At 37.6% G+C, this 20,922-nt stretch overlaps 1 protein-coding gene across 3 annotated transcripts in view; it reads left to right on the top strand.

Moving 5' to 3' along the window:
- The window catches only part of INPP4B (inositol polyphosphate-4-phosphatase type II B), a 314,390-nt gene that overhangs the window by 248,218 nt on the left and 45,250 nt on the right, over positions 1–20,922 (top strand). For all 3 annotated transcript variants that reach the window (XM_060778904.2, XM_067468684.1, XM_060778903.2), the window contains 2 exons: positions 933–1,145; positions 12,579–12,723. In XM_060778904.2, coding sequence (XP_060634887.2) covers positions 933–1,145; positions 12,579–12,723 — 358 coding nt within the window. The remainder of the gene's footprint in view (positions 1–932; positions 1,146–12,578; positions 12,724–20,922) is intronic.

Genomic DNA, 20,922 nt, shown 5'->3' with positions numbered 1-20,922 from the left:
ATTTTTATTTTTATATGTAAACTGTAAAACTACCAAAATATATTATTATAATTAAGTTTTATTTTTTAAGGAATAATTCTTAGTCTGGTAGCCATTTTTCTGCAAATATATGGTAAAGGACTTTCTTGTAAAATCTCGAGCATCACTTTGTTTGTATACAATAGAACAGTGGAGTGTCTCACAACAAGCTGGATGAATTCTCCAGAAGAGAGACTGCCTTTGGTAGAGTGGTGCTTTTCTTCTTCTGTGGCATGACTCCCCTCCTCCAAGGTGTATAGCTTGCTAGCATGGATGAGCACCCTCTGACAGCTCCAGCTCCCCATGTGGGGACATGAGAGAAGCCTCCCACAAGGATGGTAAAACATCACAACATCTGGTCACCCCCTAGGCAACGTCCTTGCATATGGCCAATTCTCTCACACCAGAAGTGACTTGCAGTTTTTCAAGTTGTTCCTGACATTGAAAAAAAACATGCTAGAGTTTTGAAAACATCCCGATGTGTAAGAAACGCAGCAAATGTTTGTAGCTAAAATGTATAAAATATATTAAATAGAAGCAACAAACATAAAAGTTATGTTTTTTAACAAAGGATTATTTGCATTTTGTAATCCTCTTCTGATACTCAAAAGCAATTAGAATGTAAAGTGAAACATAAAATATAAGAGGTTTTTAACTATGAAAGCAGTCTTCTATCATTCCATTTTGCAAGTTGGAGTGTAATTTATACCCAATTTCTATGCAGATGGAGTGAAAGGTAAACTGCATTCAGTAGACTAATTCCTCGGTATGTTTGTACACAATCCTGCTGTAAAAACATATGATAATGTTTCACCAGTACAAGTTTAGATGTGTTATCTAAACACACTGTATTTTATTCCTTAGTTCTGTACATTTCCTTCATGTTGTTGACTGCACACTCTTTTTCATTCTAGACAGAGTTATTTGTGCATGCATTTAAGGATCAACTGATCAGAAGTGCCCTTCTAGCTCTATATACAGCCCGTCCAGGCTGTGTCCTAAAAAAGCCAACAGTGCCAAGGAGTAATGTTGAAGACAGTGGTGATCAGCCTATTCAGGACCATCCTGTTCAGATCAAGAGACAAGATTCTATACCCCACCATTCAGAATACGATGAAGAGGAGTGGGTAAGTACCTTCAGAATTACATCATTAGCTCTCAGAAATCCTGTGCTACAAGCATGCAATCGCAATTTGTCAATTATTTGTACCTTTCTAGGTTTTTCATTGTTCCCAAGGGCCACTCATGTTAGCCAATTGCAATAACACAAAGAAACAAATTTATTGTACACAGACAGCACATATAGTGAAATGTACATTTATTCGCAGAATAAAATACACTGCAAGGTTTATGCCCCAATAAAAGCAGTAACATTTAGTATGCAATATGAATGTCCTTTTGGGTTTATTTAGGAAGTAAAATATTGGTTGCAAAAAACAAAAATATCATTACAGTTTGTGTGTTTTTCTATTTATTTTCTGCATTAAGATGTCAAAATAAAATCTTTCAAACATAAGTTGACTTCTTTTGGACAAAATTCTGCTTTTCAATGTGTTAAAGCACAAATACATGTTTCCTGTGCATTTTACAGTAAAACATACATTTTGTTTGGGTTTTATTATAAAACTGGCAGAACTATGGTTCTGCATGTAATATTTGAAAAATTTCAAAATATTTTAGAGCTGCTCAAGGTGGGCACATTTATTTGTCCTGTATTAGTGAAGCTATGGCTCAACTGACCTATGCTTTTTCTTTAATCCATTGATGTGGGGAAATTGAACCTTGTCACAATTATAGCTAACACCGGGCAGTTCTCATTTCCATCTGTTTGCATGAAACTGGAAGCAAGGTGGTGACACTTAGCCAGTTGTAAGTGATGAATTAGAACCATTATCCAGGACCAAATTGCTGAAGAACACTGTTTTCTCAACATGGCAGCTTTGCTTCTATTCATTTTTTGTGCTTTCCTTTCTTGAAAACGCTGTTTTGGAGTTACATCTGCTCCAGATGTTCTGCTTTCTACTCTTCCTGCAGCTCTGGAGACCCAATTGCTTTTCCTGTAGGTGTTTCTAGTCATATTTTCACATGATGGCTTCTTATAGAATCCATTTGTAATAGATAGCATTGTCCATAATAACATGTTCCAGGTGGGTGTGTGTTTCTGCAATAATTCCAGTACCATGTAATTTGGCCTGAATACTTTAAAGTATGCACCTGAGATTTATTTGTTTTTAAAATCAATTAATTTTAGTCAGTTCTAATCTGTCTGTAATTTGCAATAACATCTCCACTCATTAGATGGCAGAATTCCCTAATCACCTTTAGGGATAATTCCCCCCCACTTTTCATATGTAAAAATTTAAATCCAAAAGCTGCTTTGAAAGTTGAGAAGTGTGAAATTGAAAGAATAACTTTATCCTGATTTGCATATTGTTCATTTGGGAGATGTGAGTCATTCTGATCTAATTCAAAATGTGGAGAAAACAAAATTGTCAAACATAACTATCGTCACAATCCCTTATGTTCCTGTAGTACTTGTTTCTAAATCCCATATATTCACCTTTGTCTGAATCCTTCCCCCCACTGTAATGCAGTCCTATCTATGTTAACTCAGAAGCACTAAATTAATTGGTTTTACTACTAGGTAATTAAATGTTATATTTCAGCTATATTTATTGCTAATATCCACACTGAAGTTATTCATCTGTATCAAATATCTTAGGGCCCCTCCAGACAGGCCCATATCTTTCTAGGTTTTTTCCAGAGGTGTCCAAACAATGCCTTCAGTAAAAAGGAATTAATTTGGACCAAACCAGGGTTTCCCTGGTTGTTCAAAATTAATTAAATACTTGGTAAGATCCGGATATTAAAGATGGACCGGGGGATGGCATCATGCAATTCTCGGGCCCAATCCACACAGCCATCTCAATTTTTCAGGCTCCTGGAGGCCAAAAGACTGAAAGGGCACCCACCCCCAAACCCCCCAATTTCCTCCTAAAAATGAAATAAAAGTTACCTGGCTGCCATAAATTTGCTCCTCGTGCCCTCCTAGCATGAGGAAATGAGGTGCCAGGAAATTGGGGAAGGCAAGGAGGGATTTTTCTCCCCCCCCCTCCCCCCCCATGTCAATCAGGTACATTTGATCTCATTTTTAGGGGAAAATTAGAGGGGGTTCAGGGTTGCTGCATGTCACACACACACACACACAGCCCAGGGTTTTAAAAACCCGCTTTGGTGCTGATTTTGGCATGTTCTGGATGCTTCGATCTTTTTATCATGCATTTCTTTTTTGCTCACTTTTCTCTTCCACCTGTTATAGGTAAGAAGTAATTACAACAGTAATTTTTCTTGCTGCAGGAACAGGAGGACCAACACAACAAGAAACACTTAGGCAGTATTAACTAAATAGCAGCCCTGGGTGTTTTGGAGCACAACCAACTTCTGCTCATCAGCTAAACTTTTTGGGTTCAAAAGGAGTTGAAGCCCAAAATATTTCTGTGCATGAAGTTGCCAGAGGTCAACTTAAAAGATAAAAAATGGTATCCTTAGCCTTAACATTCACCAACTTTTCACAAAATGTGATCCCTTGTCATGACAATGAACTCACCTAAATTCTCCAACTGATTATTTTACACTCGTCACACCACTCCCCTTGCTATTATCTTTAATTTAATTCCATTTTACCAAACTTATTACTGAATCATGTTTTATTGTGTTTTAATTTATTTTAGTTAAATAGTACAGGAGTTTTAGAGCAGTGATTAGTGTCTATTTGTCTGTTGTATTTTATTGTTTATATGGTCAGTAGACTAATCAATAAAAAGATCTATCTACCTAACATTCACCAAGTTATCTGTGTATCCAGTAATCATCTTTCTTGATTCTATAATTTGCTGATAGACCTGTGCATTGTATGTTTTTGCCCTGTTGCTAGTCTTAATTAGATTAGACCGATTGAAATCCATGGGATTTACATTATGTTTGTCTTTTTTTGCAAATAATTCAGCAAGTCTTCTCTAGTTGGGACAGAAATTTGGATTTAGGCCGAAGTGAGATTTGGTGCATTGAAGGATGTAGTTCTGAGAATGTACCAGTGGCCCGAACGCAAAGAGGAACTGATTCTCTTCTGTTCATGAAAATTTACTGACCTGTTACCTGCAGGCAGTTTTGCTCACCACAGGCAATCTGAGAAATGGCTATTTAAAGTCTGGCTTAATTTCTGTTTCCTCCAATACCTTACAATACAGAGAGCAATCTGGGACACAGCTTGCATTCTGTGAAGCCAGAATATAAGAATTGCCTTGTTCAATCAGACCAAAGATCCCATCTGCTCCAGCAGATCTTTAAAAAAAAAAAAACAGCAGCCAGACGGAGATACCCATCAGTATCTCATAAGCAAGAGATAATATTTGGGGACATGTGGGGGTAAACATTATATTCTTTCTTTCTCCCACCCTGGACTTTCCACAGATATATAAACCCAATTTTCCTAGTTTTCAACAGACCTCACAACCTCTGAGAATGCCTGCCAAAAATCAGGAGAGAATACTTCTAGAACATGGCCATACAACCTGAAAAACCTACAACAACTCAATAATATTCACCCATGTATTTGTATTGAAATGTTGTACATGGCATACAATACCAAAGCAAGATATGTTACATTTATGAAACTCTATCAAAATTAAAGAGAGGCTGGAGTGAAATCCATTTATCAATAGTATAGGTGGACTTTTGCCCTACCTTTCAGGATATGTTTTCTCTTCTTTTGAAAAAGAGCAGGTGGAGAATTAGAGGGAATCTGCCCAGAGTGGGTTCATAATCTGACCAGCACTGCTTTGGAAAATGGGATGGGGTTCTCCTTACAAGTTTTCATAACAGCTCAGGCTCAGATTTGTTCTCTGTGCCATGATGTGCCTAACAAATGTGAGGAGGCACTTGAAGATCAATGCCGATTAAGCTGTTGAGTAAAATGTAATTGCCTATAGTATTCATAGGCAGCACCACAGCAGTGCTAACCTTATAAAGAAAAATATTTTACCTGGTGGGTACAGATTGTCTCTCAATAGTTGCTCCCATTTTCTCATGCCAGCTGTTTCTATCCTTCTAAAGTCTTCCTTCAGGGAGGATAAAAAGCCATGCCATACATAATGCAAGAGTTAGGTAGGCAGAGTGCCATTTGGAAACCACCGCTGTATATTTCTCTCTGGTTGACATGGCTGGGTGTACACTCTGAATAAATAGAAGAGCATGGTGGAATTATAAATCCAGGCTTGACTTGTCCAAATCCAATAATTCTTCATCACAAAATGTTTAATAAAAAGTAAGCAAGCCTTTTGTATTGTGGAGAATAAAAGTGTGGTTTACTGAAGCTGATCTATTACATTGAAGACACGATGACCAAGAGATCATTGTCCTAGTAAACAATTTTCCAATGTTACATCTTTTTATACAAATCTTTCATACAGTTCCTTCCCATGAGACATAAAAATGAGTTGTGTCAGCTATACCCTCTGCAGTGTGGACAGGAGCAAAGAAGATATTCCTTACCTTGGTGTCGTTACCATCAAGTGGTTCCCTTTATGTTCTTACCATATATCAAGGGAACCACTGACCTCATAGGGAAGCTGATGAAGAAACACAACCTACAAACTATCTACAGACTCACTAAGAAAAACCAACAAATGCTACATTCAGCAAAGGACAAGAGGGATCCTTTCTCCTCTGCAGGAGTCTACCGTATACCGTGCAGCTGTGGACAAGTCTACATAGGGACCACCAAATGCAGCATTGCCCAAACAAGAATCAAGAAACATAAAAGGCACTGCAGACTACTTCAACCAGAAAAGTCAGCCACAGCAGAGCACTTGATGAACAAACCTGGACACAGCATATTATTTGAGAATACAGAAATGCTGGATCACTCTCACAACCACCATGTCAGACTGCACAGAGAAACCATTGAAATCCACAAGCATGTGGACAATTTCAACAGAACGGAAGAAACCATGAAAGTGAACATAATCTGGCTACCAGTCTTAAAAAAACTCTAAAGTTATAAATGTAAATAAAGAACAACACTCAAAAACAAGGGAATTCCAGACAAGAAACAATCAGGGTCAACTAATCACCTCCCAACAAAGGATTCCCCCAGGCAATAAGAACTCAGATTTTGAAATTGCTGGGACATTAAATGCTAACCAAGGTGGCCAGTTTATTTCTGAGATCAGTTAGAAATTAGCAGTTCCAGCAAAAGACTCGTTCAGCAATTAGAAGATCCACATAACAGGCTCATTCCTGACATCCTTCAGCCAAAGCATCAATAAGATAGGATTACACTGTTCATTTCCTTTGTGGGGAGAAATGCACACACTGGGTATGTCTTGTGGGGCTACTGTTAAAACTTTATATACATTTACTATTATTGTTTTAAGGATTTTAATTTCATTTGTGAACCATAAAGCAGTGGGAGGAAAGGATGAATCTCATCCTCAAAGGGTTTGAGAAAATATGACAATGAAGCTTAGTCTGTTTCCCAGTGTATCTTAGCAGCTATCAGTTGAAAATGTGAGTAACTCCAGTGATGTTATGGTTTTGAGTAAAAATGACATGGGCCTCAACCCATGTGAGTCCTAAATGCAGAATCAAAAACTATTTGCAAAATAAGCACATGAATTAATGGAAAGAACAGTGCTGGATAATACTAAAGGATGGTATAATCCTATGTTCTGTTCTCACATGGTAAAAAAGATTATTCCACTGGTTATGCCACACACAGACGATGAGCATTGCCACTACGTCCTACTTATGCTTTCCAACAGCTGTAATTGAGAGGCACACTGCATCTGACACTAATGATAATATAGTCTTCCTTAATGTGCCAAATGCCCAATAGCTCCTGTATTCAGTATATTTAATCAAAGTGATAGTTGACTGAGGTAAAATGTTATTTAACATGTTGATTTTCTAAAGAGCTTATTATGAGCCAAAATAGGTATGATATTAAATAAATTTTTGTACTTCACATGCATTTTTAAATGGCCAGTCAATGAAAATGTAAATACAATCAGCCCTCTGTATCCACAGATTTTGCATCCACTGATGCAACCATCCATAATTTGCATTTTAAAAAAAAAATCCAAAAAGCAATGCTTGATTTTGACACAAGGGATACAATTTTACTACATCATTATATGTAGTTGGAGGTGAACATCCATGGAGAGGGGGGCTAGCCCCAAACCCTAGTGGATGAGGCTCTCTGTGGTGATTTTCATGACTGCAGGCAGTAGGAAAGGAAAAACAGCTTGATACAAATTGCTCTTTTCAAACTTCTGATAGCTTTAAGAATATTGTATAATAATTCTGAGGAAGTTGGCAATAATTAAAGCTAGCAAAATATAACAAGACTAATTTAATTGAATCATAATAAAATAAAATAAAATAAAATAAAATAAAATAAAATTTGAGCAAAAAAATATTTAGGTAACTTCCTAAATCATCCTGCCCATAGGCTTTCCTTTGTGGAATTGAAGGAACCTTGCTTTTCATAGTATTAGCACAGGTTGACATGCCCGGGGTGAGAGGGGATGCCTTTTGCATCTCTAGTACTTCACTTTGTGGTGGGCACCTCATTTCATTTATTGAGACAACTAACCCTAAAATTTACCATATTTATATGAATCTAATACACATCTTTTTTGGCTTAATTGCTTTGCCAAAATTGATGTGGACATTTTGGGGTGATTGCCTCTGGAGTATTTAGTAATTCATTGCAGTGTGTCGAGGGGGGGGAGGGTTTCCATGAGATTTGCTTGTGGTTCCCTTTTGCAGCCCTAACTAGATTTGGGGGTTAAAGTCTAGATCCCCGGCATAATGCTCCTAGGATGCATCTACACTGCAGAATTAATGCAGCTTGACACTACTTTTAATTGCTATGGCTCAGTACTATGCAGTCCTGGGAGTTTGTAGTTTGGTGAGGCACCAGCATTTTTGGCAGAGAAGGCTGAATACCTTGTAAACTACTGCCCCCATGATTCCATAGCACTGAATTATAGCAGTGAAAGTGGTGTCAGACTGCATTAATTCCTGTGCAGATTCACCCAAGGACTTTGGAATCACCAAAGATGGAGCTATCCTATACTATAAGAATGTATACTGTCTGATATCACTGAGAATACCATTATTCAGTGTATGGAATCCTAGGATTTATAGTTTGGAGAGGCAGAGAAAGGTAAAGAGCTTGTAGAACTAAAACTTCCAGGATTCTAAAGCATTGAGCCAGTGCAATTAAAGTGGCATCAAGCTGTATTCATCCTATAGTATACATCCTACACCTAAGGAAGCTGAGCCAGGATAAGCAGGAGAGGCTCCTTGAGGGAAGAGTTACCAATTTCTCTGATTTTCTTTTCAATTGCTGGAAGATTTGGTGTCCCAACACTTTGGTTTTTAAACAAGCATCTTTAAGCAGGCAGCAACTGTAATGCACATTTTGGGGGAGGAGGCAGATTTCCAAGAGTGCACTTTTTGGAGCTGCTCATTACATTCACCATCAAATATTTATGTTTGTTTCCGGGTTTTAAAAATTGAGGTGTGCATTACATTAGATGGCACACTAGATTTGAGTAAATATGGTAGTTATCCATCTCATCACACTTTATAAATATTCCAGTATCATCGTCATTCATCCTCATTTGGCACTTCTTGGTTGGATAGAAATGAATGACTGAAAATTCAGTTAGCTCTCTAATCCAGCCATGTGTTTTTACCATATCATAGTGGCATAGTGGGGACTTTGTAAGTTAATTTCTTCATCTACTCAAATGATAGCAGTGAGCAGCAGCTAATTTAAGTTAATTGCAGCATATGGTGAATTTATTACTGCAACATGTGCAACAGTTATCTGATTGTGGCTGAGACTGATATATCACTGTGCAAGTCGTCTGTGCCCAGTAAGTGCTGCAGTGCATCTTTTGCTCCTTTGTCTCTATAAAACATGTTTCCTAACTCCCTTTGCCAATAAGACCTTTTGTTGGGAAACATTTGGTAAACACAATTATTTTAATCTTGACTTGGTTTTGAAACTTTAATGCACTATAGTTCCTTCTACTTTCCCAGCACTTGCACTTCACCATTGGCTCAACGCATGTAAAGGCCTTACTCTCTTCAGAAGAATGCATTTTATGGGGTAATAACATGAAGTGGACTAAAATAAAATTCCTGTTGTTCTTACATTTCATGCTGCAAGCTGTTCAGAAACCTGTGGTATTGGTTGGCTTTATGTAAACATAAACACATTTCCCATGTGTCATCTGTGCTTGCCATTAAACATTACTTTCCATTTGTTATTGAGCACTACCAGGAACAGGACCTTGTGGTCAGTTTTTTAAAGATACAGAGCTATTTGTGTTTTTTTTTTTGTGTGTGTGTGTGTGTACAAAAATGCAACTATTCTTTTTAAAATAATATATGGAAATCCTTTATTCTAAACAAACAACTTCACTATAAAATATTATTGAGTGGATGGCTTAAACTGCATCATGATAAATGATTTAATCTGGAAAAACACATTTGATTTTTTTAATAATCCGCTAATCTCAAAAATCTTGTCAAAAGAAAATAAAACAGGGATCTGCAGGTCATAATGATCATCCCAAAAGCAAGAAAGAGACATTAATGCTCTCTAGTATGGATGTTTTCAGAAACTAAGATGAACTATTACTATCCCCACATCTAGGTAGACATTATCTGGTAGCCATAATACTTGTCAGTCACAATTCATTGAATTTTGTCAATGTCATTGATCTACAATTGAAGACTAAATTTAATTGGCAGAACTTGTGACTATAACATCCCTCCTCGATTTTGACCTCTGTTTTTTTAATTCCTGTTCTCATTTTTAAAGGCACTTCCACACAGCCGTATATTCCAGAATATCAAGGCAGAAAATCCCACATTACCTGAGTGTGGACTCAAAAAACCCAGTTCAAAGCAGATATTGTGGGATTTTCTGCCTTGATATTCTGAGATATTGGGCTGTGTGGAAGGGTCCTGGGATATATGAGTCCACACTGCCATATATTCCAGTTCAAAGCAGATAATGTGGGATTTCCTGCCTTGATCATCTGGGTTGTATGGCTGTATGGAAGGGCCCTTAGTTTGGTGAAATATTATGGAGAAATTGAAAAGCTGGTCATTTTGTGGCATTACTTATAATGATTTTACTCTTACCTGAGAACCAGGGTTTCAAAGGGAAACTGGGGGATTTCTGTGACCATTTAATTATGGGTTACCATAAATTTCCAATACATCCCCTATGTTGTTTAATATTTATATTGGAGGAGGTCATCAGGGATCTTAGAATTGTATGTCACCTGTATATGTCAGCCAGCTCTGTTTCTTAATGTCATCAGAGTTGTGTGAATCTGTAAAGATGCTGGCCTGTTGTCTGGAAACTATAGTGGAGTAGATGAGGATGAGACTGAATCTTGACATAAAGGAAGCTGTAGTTTAGAGGGTTTTAATTCTAAGTTGAGGACCTGGCCTACCTTGGATGTGCTTACTTTTCCCGCAAGGAGCAGGTTTGTAGCTTGTAATTCATACTGGATTTATTCATTTCATTAACATGCTTTTGGCCAGTTGGTTGGCCTAATTGGACAAAGATAAAGCAGCCACAGTAGTTCATGCACTGGTAACTTCCCATATTGGTTGCTGCAGTTATCTCTGGAAGGTTGTCCTTGGGAACAGAAGCTATGGCTAATGAAGAATGAAACAGACACAGTATTAGAGAGAAATCACACCGTGCAAGTTTTAAACCAGGTTATGGCAACCAGTATGCTCCAATCTAAGCTCAAAATGCTGGTGATGGCATTAATACTCTAAACACATTGAGACCTCTAGGCTCAGGATGGCTAGAATAGCTTCCCCCTTTCATCAGCAGGGGATTTTTTTCCCCTATTCCAACAAGTTTGGGGAAGTGATGGCAAAGTGTGCTGTTTTACTGATCTTTTGGCATTTTAATCATTTTGCTTCAAATGGTTTTTAATTATTGATGTTTTAATCACATTTCCATAATATTTTGAGTAGGTGTTTACTTAAATATTTGTATATGTTTATCATCTCTGTTTTAATTGGTTTTGGGGAAAAGTCTGAAAGATAACATCTTATGAAATATTAAGGAACATTTGAGATAGATTTTCCCAAACACTAAGATCTCCCAATGAAGCTTGCTGTTTCCTACCCAGTAGAATAGGCCTTCTTGGCTGTGATGCCCTGGCTATCGGATGCACCTTCTTGGAGTCAACAATTTTGATCTCATTCTGGCACCAAGTTAACACTCATCTGAATTATCATCACTTTCCTTGCTCTGTTATAATATAAGTTTCATTGTTATTAAGGCATTTTAAATTGTGTTTAATTTTTTTTAATTGAAGAAACAATATAAAGTATTTTCCATATATATAAGATAAATTGAAAAAAACAAAAAGCAAAAAAGAAATAGTAATAAAATATGTAGAGCGGAGGGGAAAAGAGGGAAACAAAAAAGAAAAAAAACATATTTACAAAAATATATACATGACTTCCATCTACTTGATGGTGTTGCTTCCAGTGTATCTTACAGTCTTCATTGTATCCCACCTGCAAACCCCTTTCATTATCCATTTGTACCTATAGCTTTTTACATATGTGTATATCTTCTTTCTATCTTCTTTAAATTAGTATTTTAAACTTTTCCTTTTTTTAAGATAGTATTTAAATTGTTTACATTATATTTACATTGATTTAAGATGCTTTATTGACTCTACCCTGTCCTGAGGTCTGTGACAGGAAACAAATTTAAATAATGTGAGCTGAACCCTATCTGTGTGCAATTGGCCCTCTGTATCCATGGGTTCTGCACCCAAAAGTTCATCCAACTACAGCTCACACCATTTCACCGATCCTCTGGCTTTACCCATAACTTGTTTGAGTTATTTGCCATTTTATATTAGAGATGTCATTTGAGTTGTATATGACAGGGTTTGAGCATCCACTGATTTTGATATCCATACGGGGTTGTGGAATCAAACCACCGTAGATATTGAGGACCCACTGTATTTTAAATGTTTTACAAAGTGCATACTGTGGTCTGTGACTGTTTACATCACAATACACATGATAATCTTTAGAGTGCTTCAAATTTTTTTTGGTTTTACTGCAAGTGACTAACATGGCTATACTACAGTGGTTCTCAACCTGTGGGTCCCCAGATGTTTTGGCCTACAACTCCCAGAAATCCCAACCAGTTTACCAGCATTTAGGATTTCTGGGAGTCGTAGGCCAAAACATCTGGGAACCCACAGGTTGAGAACCACACTGCTATACTACTTTCACTTGTGGCAATTCCTAAACTTTTTTTTAGTTGTACTCCTTCAAAATTAGTGGCAAAGATCTTTGATAAAATAAAGCCCTATCTTTGCAATATTTATGCTGTCTTTTTCATTGTGCTACAATATAGTAAGGCTAAATAAATCTACTCCTATGTTTTTTTAAATGTTGAGCACTGATACTGATACTTTTTTCAGGATAGGGTGTGGGCCAACGTGGGAAAAAGTTTAAACTGCATTATTGCAATGGTGGATAGATTGCTTGAAAAAGACTCACCCAGCATCACAAAGGAAAAGGAAAATGACCCTCCACCAGTTGAACATGTGGCATCTCACACAAGTGGTAAGAAACACATTTTTGTATCATTTAAAAGCTGAATTAAAATTGAAGTAAAGAGAGATGAGGATGAAAATGCTGATAGTACAGTTTTGCAGAAATCTGACCTTAAATTTTAGCAGGGTGTTTATCAAATTGCATCTCTGTCACATAGTCAGGAATTGCTTGCTGTGCTCATTTTGTGTGCGCGCGACATGAAAACCTCTTTGAAAGAACAGTGTTCTGCTTTGAAGTTTCTGATACATTTTAATCTGCTCTAGGCTTTCCCTGAAAATAGCATTTACAGGAAGAGTCAAGTGCACACACTTAACTCTTGCCAACCAGGCTTGTTGGGAAACAAAATACCTTCTCAAAATAAATTGCATGCTGCCAAAATAAAAAAAAAACTGTGCAGTTTATGCATACAAAGTTTGACTGAAGTCTACCAGCATGTTTGTAGTTTTCTGCTAGCACTACAGGGCTTTCTCTCTACAGGTCCCTGCACCACCCAAAAATATGCACTAGAAATTCTGCCTTCCACAGTTATTCTAACAAAAGCCTTTCTGACAGCAGAAGAACACAAATCTTGTATTGTGCAAATCTTGGGGTCATTAGTGATTTCAGGAAGCAAACTCCAAGCATGAGTCAGATGAGATGCATGACACAATTATATCATTGTGATTCTACTATAACTGATTAATTTATTTATTTCGTATCAAAAGCATTGCATAAATTAGGATAAAACAGATAAAAATAGATGGAGCACAAGTGGCTAAATACAGGGTTAAGCAGCATAACTTCCTTTTTTAAAATGCGCTCCATTCAGTCAGTTGAAGATGTAGCGGAGCGCTAGTGGTCTCGTTCGATAGGCGGGAGTATAAAGTTTTGTCCTGAAACAGTTCCGTCGCCATCATGCATTGGAACAGTGAGGAGCATGCTTTTGCTGTTGAGGCCTACTTTTTTAGCGGATTTGGAGTGGCCAGCCCGCTCTCCAGATTTGGCCCCTTGTGATTTTTTTCTATGGGGTTTTTTGAAATCCCGTGTTTATGTGAACCGTCCAAGGACCCTACATAACGCCTGCTATGCTGGCAAGAGTCATGACAAATGCCAGAAATCGGTTTACTCAGTGTATGGAGAATGGGGGACGTCACCTACCTAATTTAATCTTCAAAACTACATAAAACAAAACTTGGCCTTGAGGAAAATATTTTTGCTTCTGTCCTTAATTTACTATAGTTCATCAGTCTGTTGATCACGGGCAAATTGTGATTAGTTTTAAATGTTGCACTGAAACTATTAGTATAATTTGCATTTTGGACATAACACTAAACTGTAGCTAATGGAAAATGGGGCAGGGAAAGCATTGAACACCTAACCCAAAGGAGAGAAGTAAAAGAGAAAACACAATATCACAACCATAGTTTACCATTATATCTGCAAGAGGCTGCATAGTCCATACCATTAAATGATTATACTTATACAGCGGAAATGAAATGGAGGCAAAATAACAAATGTCAAAAAATATTTTGATCAATGTGAGGGTAGAGATGGATGCTAGAAGTCCTGTTTGTTGTTGTTCCTGTTTAGCCTTTTCTTGACCTTATACTTTCACTAAAAGCTTTTGTTCATGTCTTAATCCTGACAGAGTAGGCTAGAAATCAATACTGTAAATATATCAGAAATGTAATGATAACAAAGAAGAGCAGAATACCATTGTTCAACTAGGTTAAGTGCCATGTTTGGCTTATGTGCAGATTTGTTTCATAGTATTCACTACTTATTACATCTTTGATTCAAGCCAAACCAGCAGTGGCAGAAATCAATTATTCAGTGTGTGCATGCATACCTAGGCATACATGTGCGCACTGCATACATGATCACTTTCATGCAATACATAAATTCATAGCAAATTTCCTGTGAAATCTGTTTTTTGTGTAGAGTGTAGCCTGGTTTGGAGACTAGTCTCTTTAAAAAAAACCTGGGTGCAATGTGTGTGCATAGTTCTGTCCTGAATGCATGCTTCCTATGACTTCTATGTGTGCCAGAAAAAAAGATGACCAAATGGAGAGGGAATGGGGATGAGATTGGATTGGATTGGAATAGAATCTAAGACTGCTTTTTTAGATCGTTGTAACATATTTGCCAAGAAAATCGATATTCACATGCCAAATACCTTAACTTCTATTTATTTAATATCCTTTTTGGCTACCTAACCGTGCAGTGTTCTCAAAATCGTAAAGAGAACAAAAGAAATAATACAATGTAAAAAGAAAAACTAATACAAAGAGCAATTTCAAATAAAACTAGCAGACTAAAATACAATTCAAGGCCTTTCTGCGTAAAGTACATGTGGGAAGGCCTGGAATGTCCACCCCTAAAGTCAGTACTTTCCATTTTCAAAGCCATCAGATGAAGAGACTTATTCATCACACTAGAGATAAAATCCACTTAAAATCCAGTTTCTGCCTCCTGCAGAATTCTGAAATTTGTAGTTTAGGGAGGAGCCTTTATCAGCTTCATAAAACTACAAACCTCAGAATTCTGCAGGAGGCAGAAACCGGATTTTAAATGGATTTTTTCTCCAGTGTGATAAAGTTGTCACTGGATATATCTAAACTGCTTGACTCATCTCACCTCCTGGCAGTCTTCCTTTGTTTCTGTTGGCTATCCTGGTATTACTACTACTACTTTTTTTTTTGGCTGGTCTCTTCACTGGTCCCATATCCCTTTCTGTGCTCCATGAGTCATCATCAACTGAGCTTTGTGATGGAGAATGAGCATGCCTCCCTCTTCTCCTTTCTGCCTTCCACTAGCCCGTGGCAATACCCCATGGCTCCTTTGCTCCACCTGCCAGTTGCTCCGTGTGCCTTCTCTCCTGCCAGTTGGCTAGTTGCTGATCCCATTGCGGCACAAGTTTTGCCAACATGTGGGGGTGTCAAGGGATGCAGAACCGTTCTTATCCCCAGCTGGAGATTTTCTGGCAGAGGAAGCTGCAGGTTGATCCAGTACCAATATCCTGTGTAGAATTGTCAGGCCTGCCTTGCCCAGTGACAATTCGTGGGCCATCTGTTCTGGCCCCTGGCGCTTGGCAGGAATGATTGTTTCCTTTTAGCCTTTTGCAAATTCTTGCCCTTTGGCACCTTCCCGAAGAATGGAGTCTTACACTGTTGATCAGTTTGGCTTATTATATCGCTCAGCAAATGTCGGACCCAATTAACTTGGGTAGATAACCCAAATTGCAGGATTAGATTAGTTCCTGAAAGGAGATAAAGAGATGGCTAAGTGTTCAGGGGGCAAATTTATTATGATTGATTTCTTTTGCTTATTCATTTGTCAAACACATGTGAACACTCAACAAGGCATGCATCCATTGCCCCACATTTACCCAGATCACTTAATGATAATCTCCCCTTGCTTCCTAGTTATGTTTTGGTTAGACTAAATTTCTTCCTTTCTCTTGTTGCTTATTTTGCTTCTGGCTCTACTGGGATCAATGAAACTGGGAAGGAGAAGCCCTGGTTGTGCCTAAGCCTGCTCTGTGCCTAAAACTCCACTCTGGGCTTGACTACCAGAAAAGATGTGTCCTCATTAGGTCTTCCCCATCTGCTAGTCTTTGGCTACATTGGGAATGCTGGACCTTGTTAGTGATTACAGCCTTCCTGGAGCCCTCAAAGGGACTAGTCAGTATACAGTCCTAAAAAGAGCTCTTGGTTCAGCTCTGTAAAAAACTGATTTGGTCATGTATTGCCTTCAAAATGTTTATAGCCACCTTGAATCCCATTATTGGAAAAATGTGGGCTATAAATGATGACGACGATGATGACGATGATGACTACAGTGATATAGTTGTCATGTTTAAACAATTTTGAGCTATGGTGTTGTAAACAATTTTACATTTATGTGTGTGTGTAAAATTGTATATATACACACACATTTGCTTTGACTCATTTTACTCACTAAGTATTCTGTAATCTGTCCTAAAAGCTGATCCTGGAGTCCTTCTTAAGGCTGAAATTGTTTCCACAGTAACCATCTATGGTGTCATCAACACAACATTATGATTTCACTGCAGAATAAAGATGTTAGAAAGCATACGTTTTGAAGGAAGAAGTATGTTCTAAAGCAGCAGCACACTTTCTGCTTGATATTGAAAATTAATGACAATATTTTTCATATCTGTGAATTTAGAATGCCATTTTCTCCTCTTTGAAGCAATTTTAACACATTTTGTAGATTGTCACACTCAGTAACAATAAAAATTGTTTTAGACACATTGGTCATAAAAAGAACAACAAAAATAATGCTGTGGAATTACTGTTAGCAAGCAATAGCAGTGGTGTCTCTAGGGCTGGAGTCATCTAGTGCGATAACTCAGAGTAGCATTCCTATGGGTCTCCTTCCATATCTCACTATACTACAATATTGTACCCAAAATACTAGAGCCTTCAAATATCTATATCCCTTACCTCTCCTGCATTCTGAGATTTTGCATGTGAACACACATACATGCACACGTGCACACACAGAGTGCCCGGTTCCTTGCTCCCAATGCTAAAGAGTAGGAAGAGATCTGAGTCCATTTAGTGGGATGAAATGTGTCTCTCAGCAGTCAGAATTGCAAATTAAACCCATATTTATCATCACAGATCAAAGAACACAACACAAAAGCATGTGTTTTGGCATACAGTAAGAAAACACACAAGCTGCTGTTGCTGATGGCTTGTTTTAAGAAAAGGGGTATACTGAAGAAGAGGCAGTGAAATGGGGAAACACCATGTAAGTGTGTGGGAAAGAGGATCAGAGACTGGAGGGAATCCAGTCTGAGCACTCACAAGGGAGGGAGCACGTTCATCTGCTATAAAGAAATCCAGCCATAGCTGGGAAGGACAAAGTTCTCCCTCATCAGCCTTCAGTGAACCAAGGGAACAAAGATGGCCATTCAGCATTACGTGGTTGCTGACCCTCCCTCCTTGCCCTCCTCTCTCCCAACCCACATGGTTGGTGCCATCCCATTTAATGATGTCACCTGTTATAGCCTGCACTCTCTGCATAATTGACATTAGCCTTACTTCTTATTTAATTGACAGGTGACAAATTGTGTTTTTGTGTGCATACCTTTGCAGGTGTTGTTGGGAAACCTCTTTAACATCAGGGATACTATTCTAATTTGCCTAGACATTCAATACAATTCAATTGATATTTGAAAATCCCATAGACCGAAGGACCTCAACCCAGAGCTTAGAAAAAAGATATAATCGCTACTACTACTACCACTGCTACCATTATTATGCTGGTTGTGGAGTTCTGGAATCCAAAAAGTGGTTTACGGGCTGTGCTGTTACGCAGCAAGTCCCAGCAATGCTGTGTACTTTCAGGATTGCAAAGTTGTTATTCCATCTGAATTCATCTCCAGTAAAAAAAAATATCATAGCAATTACTGTTGTTTCAGTCAACATAAAGTAAGGTAATAAAAATAATCAACTGCAGAAGAGCCCCTTACTGGTTGGGTCCTGTTGTACTAAATGCTGTGTAAATATTGGAGAAGATATTAATCCATTCAAAATAATTTAGGTAATGGCTCCACTGGAATTACATTCATGAAGTAAATCATTAATTGACTTTATATTGTGTTAGTAAAACTAAGATATGGGTTTTTTATAAAGGTTATTTGCACCTTTAAGAAGAGTCTTAGCTCATAAAGTTCAAAGTGTAACAGCTAATTATTTTGTAATATATTGAAGTTTATTCCAGCTTCTTTCCTTGAGACTGTTCTTACTTGCTTAATTGGTGGATTAAACAATATCTCTTCTTCTATCATTTTCATCCTTTGACCTATTTAATTCCCCAGCTGGTAGCTATTTTGGCATTGTTTACAATGAAGTGAGTAGGAAACAGTAATCAACATGCAGTGAAATTAAATATAGCCCACCAAGTCATTGGTGGACTTTTTTCCTGACCCTTTTTCTTTTATAGAAACTATTAAGCAGGCTCTAATTTGGCATAGATTAACTCACTCTTGGGTGGTTTTAAATGTGTGATATCATAGTGAGGCAATACTTAATATTTATGAAACTGATAGACAGTAAACAGAACTGGATCATCAATGCCTCAGTTGCTGCATTTGCTCTTGGCTCTGGCTGCTCTTTGGTTTGCTTCCTCTTCTTTTCTAGTTTCTTCTCAAACCTTCCACTGTTTATTTTATCATCTATAGCAATGTTTTTCTTGAATAACTGAATCAAATTGCATGAGATTGGGCTATTCGTTTCACTGAAGTCTCAGGCAGAAAATAGCTCCAGATAGGAAACACGTGGTGTTGTCTATTGTACTTTGAGTTTTATTTAAAAATGCTCATTCATTCATTTAATTTCTGTTCCATCAGATCTGAAATTGTTCACATATGTGCACAAAAGAGTTCCAGAATCCATTGTTAAGTAGGCAGCAACATATCAGGCAATTAAAAAAATCCTAATTTAAAATAGAAAATTCTTAACTCACATGGCATTTTAGATAGATCATAGTGAGTAAATGATTATGGCATTGTATAATTCCATTTTAACTGTCATGGCAACATACTGTGGTATCCTGGTATGCATTGTTTGGGGAGGCAGTACAGTTGTTGAACAGATAATTCTCAATATATCTCACTGAAAATCACATCCTAAGAGATCGTAAGGTGTTGCCTTGACAGTTAATATGAAATCATAGCACTAGAACTGCTATGTGGTATGAAAGCATTCCTGGTTTCCACAAAGAGCAGATGATTGTAGTAAATCTCTGTCTCAACTATATCATTTCAAACTCATATTTTTTTTAATTTATCTGCATATTCTCCATCTAGGACAGTGGTTCCCAACCTTTTTTTGACCAGGGACCACTTGACCATGGACTACTTTGACCAGGAACCACTTTGACCATGGACTACTTTGACCAGGGACAACTCTCCAACATTAGTACCAAAAGGGTTATGAATCAAGTTTAGATTCGGTTTGGGGTACTGATTCTGAAAATTGCATTGGATAGATCACATCAGTTCTAGTTTCTGATACAGAACATATACCATGGTCAGTGACAGGGAAGGAATAGCAGGTGGCGTGAAATGAGCAGAAATAAAATAAAGAAAGAGGAAGGAGACTCGCAGACCAGATTTTCATCCTCATGGCCCACTGGTGGTCCATAGCTCACAGTTTAGGAACCACTGATCTAGGAAAACTCGGGTAGTGAACATGGACAATTAAGCATGAAGAGTATATTTCTGGGCTAGCCTTCTTCTTGTGCTAGTTTTTGTTTGTAGTCCAAACCCCTCCATAAAGGAGCATAATATAAAGTAAACTCTCACCTGAAAGCTATAGTTAAGAACTGAGACACAGTTCTTAACCAGTTACCACTTGGTCTGCTGTTTGAGAGAGATAAGACTAAGACTGCACACCATAGGCTATCTTGCTTGAATAATCTTGACCTGTTTGCTTATCTGTCTGCTCTCTGCTTATGACACAGTACGATTTGGATTATTACGGTATATAAATAAGAGTTGAGGGGTCATTGCCCTTGGACTTTTAAATGTTTGAACACTGTGAGATCTTGAGATTATACCAGGAGATTTTAGGAAAGAACACATGCCTTGTGCAAATCTTTTCATTTCTCCTGGACAATTTCCAGAGAAAGCAATTATGCATGCCCTGTATGATGCAGTGATAGTAGTGCATTTGATCTCAAAATATCTCTTTCCACTTTAAATGTTACATGAAATGTTATACCACACTGTAATTTTCCTTAGGATGTCAGTGAATTGGGTGCATGGTACTACATTACTGGTTTTATAATATAACATATATTCATGATTTAGCTGCTGAGGATAGCAGTTGGATAGCACACTAGAGAAAATATTTGGAAGTATTCAAAAATGGTTGAGAAACCTGTATCTCAGGTGTTGGGAAGCCATGATGAGGAGAACTGGATTGATGAGAAGCAATCTGCTTTATGCTACTGATTAAAACTTGTAATTGAATATTCCTTTTTTATTCAGCTGTATTTATTAGCACATCAGTATTATCATTTGGGGGAAAACACTTCACAGCAGCAGTTCTTAACCTTCCTAATGTCGTGACACCTTAATACAGTCCCTCATGTTGTGGTGACCCCCAACCAAAAATATTTTCATTGCTACTTCATAACTGTAATTTTGCTATTGTTATGAATGGTAATGTAAATATCTGATATGTATAATGC

The sequence above is a fragment of the Anolis sagrei genome, chromosome 5 (assembly GCF_037176765.1).
Source record: "Anolis sagrei isolate rAnoSag1 chromosome 5, rAnoSag1.mat, whole genome shotgun sequence".
Lineage (NCBI taxonomy): Eukaryota > Metazoa > Chordata > Lepidosauria > Squamata > Dactyloidae > Anolis > Anolis sagrei.
Note: the sequence above shows the minus strand (reverse complement) of the source record. Positions and strands in the feature narration are given on the sequence as shown.